The sequence below is a fragment of the Nicotiana sylvestris genome, chromosome 8, assembly GCF_000393655.2.
Source record: "Nicotiana sylvestris chromosome 8, ASM39365v2, whole genome shotgun sequence".
Taxonomy (NCBI): domain Eukaryota; kingdom Viridiplantae; phylum Streptophyta; class Magnoliopsida; order Solanales; family Solanaceae; genus Nicotiana; species Nicotiana sylvestris.
In genome coordinates this window covers 62,008,709-62,017,987 of record NC_091064.1, presented here as the reverse complement: position 1 = coordinate 62,017,987, position 9,279 = coordinate 62,008,709, and the positions used below count along the sequence as shown (strand labels likewise).

The 9,279-nt window shown below is 43.3% G+C and overlaps 2 protein-coding genes across 2 annotated transcripts; both read left to right on the top strand.

Moving 5' to 3' along the window:
- The first annotated feature begins 208 nt into the window (after nt 1-208).
- LOC138875120 (uncharacterized) lies at nt 209-1,041 on the top strand. Its single transcript, XM_070153942.1, has 2 exons — nt 209-605; nt 680-1,041. The coding sequence occupies exons 1-2, from the start codon at nt 209-211 to the stop codon at nt 1,039-1,041; spliced, it is 759 nt and encodes a 252-aa protein (XP_070010043.1).
- Nucleotides 1,042-1,197: 156 nt separating this feature from the next.
- Nucleotides 1,198-2,667, top strand: LOC138875119 (uncharacterized). Its single transcript, XM_070153941.1, has 2 exons — nt 1,198-1,453; nt 1,694-2,667. Exons 1-2 carry the CDS (start codon nt 1,198-1,200, stop codon nt 2,665-2,667), a joined length of 1,230 nt encoding a protein of 409 aa, XP_070010042.1.
- Nucleotides 2,668-9,279: the final 6,612 nt, after the last annotated feature.

Genomic DNA, 9,279 nt, shown 5'->3' with positions numbered 1-9,279 from the left:
GCCAGAATGACGCAAACAACCGATCAAATACATAATAGAAACGTTTAATTGCTTAGGTGCATTCATCACCCATATGTACGGTTGCCTATCTATGAAACCCTGATCGCTAACAAGTTTGCTATTGTCGTCAAGTAACATGTAGGTGGTTAGTTTGTGTGGCATTTTGGCAACTCACCCTTACAACACCCGTTCCAAAAACAAAGTGATCATGGCCAATCAGGAACTTGATGCGAGTGTCATTGATCCTTCAATAGAGGTGGAAGAGTTGGATGTTAATTCGATGAAAGAAGAGATGTATAAGTTGAAGCAGCAGATGGCCGAAATGTACCAGGTGTGGGCAAATGGGCAACCACCACCAGCTTACCCCACCAACCCTGCCTTCATCCCGCCACTGGCTCAGTCTCAGGATCACCCTGCCACCGATTCATCCCCGAGCTTTCCCATCTACCAACACTACCAGAGCACAACTTCCCAAACACCACCAGCTCCACCACCCAAACCAGTTTCATACCTCCTCCACCAGCCACTCCTGTCTTCGTGGCGCCCCCTCCCGCTACACTCCATAGATCTTCCAGCGAGCCTTTGTTCCAAGATCATGACAACCAGTACTACCCCCCAGAGCCCACTTTCAAAGCTCCGGAACCCTAATCCTACACTCTTCGTTTTGATCTTCCTGTAGAAGTTGAGAAGCCGTCCAAAAATCCCGAACATGAGGAGATGTTCAGGAAAGTTAAAAGCTTAGAACAGACATTCAGGGACATGCGAGGTTTGGGAGGTCAGGTAAACGTGGCTTACAAAGACCTATGCCTATTTCCAGATGTGCAATTGCCGGCAGGGTTTAAGATGCCCAAGTTTGATTTGTACGATGGGCACGGTGATCCAGTAGCGCACTTCAGAGGGTTTTGCAGCAAAATGAGAGGAGCTGGTGGGAAAGATGAGTTGCTAATGGCATATTTTAGTCAGAGTCTGAGTGGTTCAGCGTTGGAATGGTATACCCGGCAAGATCACGGAAGGCGGTACACATGGGATGATCTAGCTTAGGCATTTGCTTGTTACTTCCAGTACAATCTCGAGATCATTCCAGACCGACTGTCCTTGACAAAACTTGAGAAAAAGCACAGTGAAAGTTTCAAAGAGTATGGTTTCCGTTGGAGAGAGCAAGCAACGAGGGTTGACCCTCCGATGAAAGAAAGTGAAATGGTGGATTACTTCCTGCAGGCCTTAGAGCCCACTTATTTCGGTCATCTGGTATCGGCTGTAGGCAAATCCTTCAATGAAGTAGTGAAAATGGGGAGCATGGTAGAAGAGGGGCTCAAGTCCAACAAAATTATGAGCTACTCGGCTATTAAGGGAACTACCCAGGCCATTCAAAGTGGGACTGGGGGAGTAATTGGAAAGAAGAAGAAAGAGGATGTAGCAACGATTAATTCAGGAATTTGGTTCGGGCCTAGGGGTTCACCTCACTACTATCATCATCCTCGTCCCCACCACCAAACCTACCCTCATACCCCGTATAATCCACCTCAACACTACTACCCACCACCAGACCCCCATTTTTCTGTCCACCATGCCCAAACATACAGCCAACCTCCGGCCCATGCACAATGGCGTGTGCCAGTCCCACAAAATACATACCTAGCTCCACAAAATGTCTATCCACCCCTAAGAGCCTACCGAAATCTTCCTGGATCAGGTTTCCGGCCCAACCAAGCATTTAAGAACGAGAGGTTGCAAAAGAAGAAAACCTTCACTCCATTGGGAGAATACTATACCAGTTTGTTCCACAGGTTGAGACAATTGGGTATGCTGAGTCCGATCGAGCCAAAACCGCCAAACCCTCCCCCGAGGAATCTTGATCACTCTATGAGTGGCGAATATTGTTCTGGTGCTCCAGGGCACGACACAGACAAGTGCTGGCAATTGAAAACAGCTATTCAAGAGCTCATTGATACTAATCAAATTAAGGTCCAAGCTCCGGAGGCACCCAATATCAACCAGAATCCATTGTCGGCCCATCCTAAGACAAATATGATCGAGATAGTGCATAGGGGAGGGGAGCCCAAGAAGCCTTCACAGACCGTCATGATGATTCAGTCCAGTGAAGTTAGGCCGGTTGAAAAGCCAACAAGTGAGAAATCAGTGATCAGGTTGAGCGGGGCAAACAGTGAACCATCTGCGGTAGTCGAGAAAGGGTCTTCAAGTGACATTGCAGTGAAACAAGAAAAAGAAAAAGTGGTGGTGCAAGGGATGGCGAACAAGCCTGTCATAATTGTGGAGGGTGCTTGCACAGATCCTGTAATTATCAAACCTGTCACCCAATTACCAATAGTCAACATCAAGGCTGTCCCGTGGAATTATGGACGAGTGACAGTGATTTACAAAGGGAAGGAGGTTAAAGAAGAAGTTTGTGAGACCCATGGTTTGACTCGATCGGGGAGATGCTTTGCCCCCAAAGAGTTGAGAAAAGCTAAGATCTCCAAAGATAACCCAGTGCTGGGTGAAGAAAGTTATGATCGAGGAAGAAGCAGAGGAATTTTTGAGAAAGATGAAAGTGCAGGACTATTCCATTGTGGAGCAGTTGAGGAAGGCACCGGCTCAAATTTCACTATTGTCATTATTGATCCATTCAGACGAGCACCATCGGGCTTTAATGAAGATCCTCAATAAGGCCCACGTTCCTGACAAAATCTCAGTAAAGCACTTGGAAAAGATAGCTAACAAGATATTTGAGGTAAACAGAGTCATTTTTTTATGATGAGTTACCCGTGGAGGGTACTGAGTACAATAGAGCCCTCTATCTTATGGTGAAATGCGAAGATTCCGTGGTTACCCGGGTACTGGTTGACAATGGTTCCAGTGCGAACATTTGCCCTCTCTCCACTCTGAACAAATTGAAGGTGGATGATGAAAGAATTCACAAGAACAATATCTGCGTTTGGGGATTCAACGGTGGAGGGAAAGATTCAGTCGAGGACATAGTGCTTGAGCTTACATAGGGCCAGTTGAATTTACCATGGAGTTCTAGGTGCTCGATATGGCTGTTTCTTATAATCAGCTATTAGGTCGACCCTGGATTCATGCTGCAAAAGCGGTCCCGTCTACTCTACATCAAATGGTCAAGTTTGAATGGGATAGACATGAAATTGTTGTGCACGGCGAGGATAATTTGTGTGTTCCCAGTGATGCCATTGTTCCGTTCATAGAGTTTGAAGACGACAAGGGGCCATAGGTTTATCAAGTTTTTGACACGGTATCGGTAGAGAAAATTCTAGAAGGGAAGTGCGTTCCAACTCCGAGGGTAGCTGCTGCATCAGTCATGGTAGCCATTGAAATATTGAAAAATGGTTTTGTACTGGGCAATGGTTTGGGTGCATCTCTGCAAGGTATCGTACAGCCGGTGTCTCTCCCCAAAAACTTGGATACATTTGGTTTGGGGTTAAAGCCCACAGTTGTGGACGTGAAAAGAGCTAGGAAGTTGATACAGAGGGCCTGGGTCCTCCCAAATCCCATCCCACGGCTCTCCAGATCATTTGTCAGGCCTGGCGCCAAGAAACGCCCTGCAACACAGTTCTTAGTTCTGTGGTTGGTCCTGATAAGGAGTTGCTTGATAGGTTTGAGAAATTATTCGACGAGGTGAATGTGGTGGAAGCTGGAGAGGGTTCTAGTAAGGTAGATGTGCAATTTGTTGGGCCTACTGCAAAGATTAACAATTGGGAAGCTACTTCTCTCCCCACCAGGAAGGAGTTTTGGTAGTTTGCTTTGATTTTCTTTCAGTTTATCTGGATTATTCCAGGGTTGTAATTCAGATTCTATGTTCCGTCCGTTTGGATGTATAAACCTTGTTATCTTTTAATTTGAATGAAATTCAATTTCCCTTTTCCTTCATTCCTGACAGTTTTATTTTTGTTTTATTTTCTTCCTAGTACAGTTCTTTTTATGCTGGTTTCAATAACATGACATGCATGAGGAATCTTCGGCCTAGTTCTAAAATAGTAATTCAAGAAATAGAGTGTGATGATGAATCGGAATATGATGGGGATGAGGTCTTTGAAGAGATTAGTAAAGAGTTAAGCCATTTTGAAGAAAAACTCAAGCCTAACCTGAGTGATACAAAAGCAATCAATTTAGGGGACCCAGATAACATCAGGGAAACTAAGATAAGTGTCCATCTTGAACCTCAACTCAGGGAGGAGATAATTAAAGCATTGTTTGAGTACAAAGATATTTTTGCATGGTCATATGACGACATGCCGGGTTGAAGCACTAACTTGGTGGTTCACAAATTGCCCACTGACCCGGCATTCCCTCCTGTCAAGCAGAAGTTGAGGAAACTTAAAACTGATGTGAGTGTGAAAATCAAAGAAGAGGTCACCAAGTAGTTCGATGCAAAAGTTATTCGGGTCACTCGGTATCCCACTTGGTTAGCCAATGTAGTACCTGTGCCAAAGAAGGATGGCAAGACTAGGGTATGTGTTGATTACCGTGATCTCAACAAGGTGAATCCCAAGGACAACTTTCCACAACCAAATATCCACATTTTGATTGATAATCGTGCCAAACACGAGATTGGGTCTTTTGTGGATTGCTATGCGGACTATCATCAGATCCTAATGGATGAGGAAGATGCAGAGAAGACAGCATTCATCACGCCGTGGGGAACATACTGCTACAGGGTCATGCCTTTTGGTTTGAAAAATGCTGGGGCAACTTACATGAGGGCAATGTCACCCATATTCCATGACATGATACACAAAGAGATCGAAGTTTACGTGGATGATGTAATCATAAAGTCCAGAAAGCAGTCTGATCATGTCAGAGATTTGAGAAAATTCTTCCAAAGGCTTCGCAGGTACAATCTTAAGCTCAATCCTGCAAAATGTGCATTTGGTTTTCCATCTGGAAAGTTGTTGGGATTCATAGTGAGCCGTCGAGGTATTGAATTAGACCCGTAAAAGATCAAAGCTATCCAAGAGTTGCTACCCCTAAGGAACAAGACTGAGGTGATGAGTCTATTGGGGAGATTGAATTACATCAGTAGGTTTATTGCTCAGCTTACGACAACTTGTAAGCCTATCTTCAAACTGCTGAAGAAAGACGCCGCGGTCAAGTGGACAGATGAGTGTCAAAAATCATTTGATAAGATAAAAAGGTACTTGTCAAACCCACCTGTGTTGGTGCCACCAGAATCGGGGAGACCTTTGATTCTGTATTTGACGGTCCTGGACAATTCATTCGGTTGTGTATTGGGCCAGCATGACATCACCGACAGGAAGGAGCAAGCCATATATTATCTCAGCAAGAAGTTCACGTCTTATGAGGTTAAGTACAGTCACCTTGAGAGGACATGTTGCTCCCTAACTTGGGTAGAACAGATGTTGAAACATTATTTGTCATCTTACACTACTTACCTCATCTCTCGCTTGGATCCATTAAATTATATCTTTCAGAAGCCCATGCCTATATGGAGGCTCGCAAAGTGGCAGATTTTTCTCACAGAATTTGACATCGTCTATGTGACTCGGACTGCGATGAAAGCCCAGGCATTGGCCGACCATTTGGCTGAGAACCCAGTGGATGAAGAATATGAGCCTTTGAAGACTTACTTCCCTGATGAAGAGGTAATGCACATTGATAAGTTGGAACAAGTTGGAGATCCAGGTTGGAAACTTTTCTTTGATGGAGCTGCTAATATGAAAGGCGTTGGGATAGGAGCTGTATTGATTTCCGAAATAGGACATCATTACCCTGTTACGGCTCAGCTTCGTTTCTACTGTATTAACATCATGGCTGAGTACGAGGCATGCATTCTGGGTTTGAGGTTGGCTGAAGACATGGGTGTCCAGGAAGTCTTGGTCTTGGGGGACTCGGACCTTCTAGTACACCAGATCCAAGGGGAATGGGAAACACGGGATTTAAAACTCATACCGTATCGGCAATGTTTGCATGATCTTTGTCAACGATTTTGATTAGTAGAGTTCAGGCATATTCCAAGGATCCATAATGTGGTTGTTGATGCTTTAGCTACCTTAGCGTCAATGTTACACCATCCAGATAAGGCTTATGTTGACCCGTTGCATATTCAGGTCCATGATCAACATGCTTACTGTAATGTGGTAGAAGAAGAGCTTGATGGTGAGCCTTGGTTTCATGATATCAAGGAATATATCAGGATGGGAATGTATCCGGTACAAGCCACAAGTGATCAAAAGAGAACAATTCGGCATTTGGCGAGCGGTTTTTTCTTCACGGGAGGGGTTTTGTACAAAAAACTCCAGATCTTGGATTGTTAAGATGCATAGATGCTAGACAGGCCACGACTATCATGACCGAAGTGCATTCCGAAGTCTGTGGACCGCATATTAGTGGGTACGTGTTGGCAAAGAAGATCCTCTGAGCAGGTTATTATTGGCTCACTATGGAGCGAGATTGTATCAGTTTCGTGCGCAAGTGTCATCAGTGCCAAGTGCACGGAGATTTGATTCATTCTCCACCATCTGAATTGCACACAATGTCTGGACCATGGCCTTTTGTTGCATGGGGAATGGATGTCATTGGGCCAATTGAGCCATCAGCATCAAATGGGCACAGGTTCATTCTAGTGGCCATCGACTATTTCACCAAGTGGGTAGAGGCTAAAACGTTCAAGTCTGTAACCAAGAAAGCGGTGGTTGATTTTGTGCACTCAAATATCATTTGTCGGTTTGGGATACCAAAGGTGATCATTACAGACAATGGGGATAATCTCAATAGTCATCTGATGAAATAGGTATGTCAGCAATTCAAGATTACACATCGCAATTCCACCCCTTACCGCCCCAAGGCAAACGGAGCAATTGAGGCGGCCAACAAGAATATAAAGAAGATACTTCGGAAAAAGGTGGAAGGTTCTAGACAATGGCATGAGAAGCTGCCTTTTTCATTGTTGGGTTATCGCGCTACTGTTCGTACTTCAGTAGGGGCAACTCCTTATTTGTTAGTATATGGCACTGAAGCAGTAATACCTGCGGAAGTTAAAATCCCGTCCCTTGGGATTGTCGCTGAGGCCGGAATTGATGATGATGAATGGGTCAAAACCTACCTAGAGCAGTTGAGCTTGATTGATGAGAAAAGATTGGCGGCAGTGTGTCATGACCAGTTGTACCAACAGAGAATGGCTAGAGCATATAACAAGAAGGTGCGTCCACGGAAGTTTGAAGTGGGTCAGCAAGTATTGAAACGTATCCTTCCACATCAGGCTGAAGCAAAAGGTAAGTTCGCCCCAAATTGGTAGGGGTCATTCATCGTGACGAGAATGTTGTCCAATGGTGCTTTGTATTTAATAGATGTAGAAGGAAAATGTGTAGAAATGGCCATCAATTCTGATGCGGTCAAAATATATTATGTATGATTTCTTTGGTTAAATTGTATTTGTTTGTACTTGGCATATTTTGAGGATTGAAATGACAAAGGCATTTTGTTCTGCTATCTAAACACTTTATCCTTTGTTACCCCTTTCGAGCCTTATTTATTTCCTTTCATGCTCCTCTTTTGGAATCAGTGGCAAAATTCAAAAACGCGAAAGCAAAAGATAAGTAAGGGAAAAGAATGAAAAGAGAAAGAAAAGAATGAAAAAGAGAGAGAAAAAGAAAAAGAGAAAAAGAAGAAAAAGCAACAAAAGAAAAACAAAGAAGAAGAAGAAAGGGAAAAGAAAAAGAAAAGAAAAAGGAAAAGTCACAACAACAAAGCAATTTCTATGACATGAACTACGTTCGACCTAATTCCTTTTAAGGATACGTAGGCAACCTCATGGTTCGGTCCTACCAAAATAAAATCCCAAAATTTCCCAAGCAAAGAAACTGGGGCAGAAATTGCATTTGTTGCAAGAAGTCTGATTCCAAAAGTTGTAATTTTAAACCCAATTGAGTGGTTTTGAACCTTTTGATACCTTTTCTTTTTAACCCCATCCAAAAGCCCACGTTACGGTCCAAAGAAAGACCTTCTGATCAATCTTCGAGAGATGCCAAGTCGAGCAAGTAGTAGTGATTCATATCAGGGGCAACACCTTGGTCCAAGTAAGAAAATGAAAAATGAGAGAGTCTTATTGGTGAAAACCCTCACAGGCACCGTAAGGCGAAAGTGAGTTGAGAGATGAACAAATGAGAGAGGCTTGTTGGTGAAAACCCTTCAGGGCATCGTAGGCTGAACAAGGTCAAGGCTTTGGTGAAGAAATCAGGTTATGGAAACTCTGGGCAACAAAGTATGGTAACTAAAAGTTGATTGGTTAAACAGATTGGGCCGATTAATCTGAAATGCATGTCATGATCATTGGTGCCAGCTGCTCCACTCAGATAAATCCCTTTTCTTTTTCCCTTTCAGATAGTCTTATAGTTTTGTATTTTTCTTATCCTTCACTCTGAAAGTCATTGCATTTCATTTCTTTTGGGTTTATTTCTCTAAGAGGTTCCCAATGTCAGTTCTGTTTAAGCAAATAAGAAGGAATTTCAAAGCTTACTACTAACTTCCAAAGTTGCACAAGGCTCAGGGCGGACAAGGCATTGCCAGAGGTAGTATGATGTGAAATGGGGTGTAAAAGGTCAGTGGAGATTCCATCGGTGAAATGGTTTGGTAATTTCGTGGGAAATGCAGAGGTTCAAACAGACGGGTCGGACATGTAACACAACAGTTTGGGTATAGAACACTCGGGTCATCCAAGGTTATGGGGTTTGAAAGTCAGTCAGGAAGTCAAGCGGTTCTTAGCCAGTTCAGGGGAAGTCAGTCAAAACAAAGCACGACAGCGGGGAGGCCACTTTCAACAAGAATGCCACAAACTAACCACCACATTTTAAACTAACAAGATTTTTCTTTGATTGAAACAGGGGCAGAAAGTTTTCGATTGTTCGGGGAAACCATCCGTAAGGAAAAGCAAGCAACAGACAGGTTTGATTTTGATTTTCAGGACCCTCCTGAAAATGGGACCTAGTTTAAAAATCGAAACAATCATGAGTAGAAAAATTTAGCATAACAGTACCCCAAAAGAATATAAGTTGGTTTCAAAGTTTTCATTCTTGAGGTAGGATTTAATTGAGAGTTGTTAGGACCCTCCTGAATAATGGAACCTAGCTTTAAAATTTCCGTTGGATAACAAAATTTAGCGTAAGTTCTGGTGTAGGGTAATATAATTTAGCCGTAAAATAGTCACTCTTAAGATAAAGCTTGACTTTTGATTTTCAGGACCCTCCTAGATAATGGGATGTAGTTTTAAAACTCACTTGGATAACAAGATTTAGCATAAGATATACC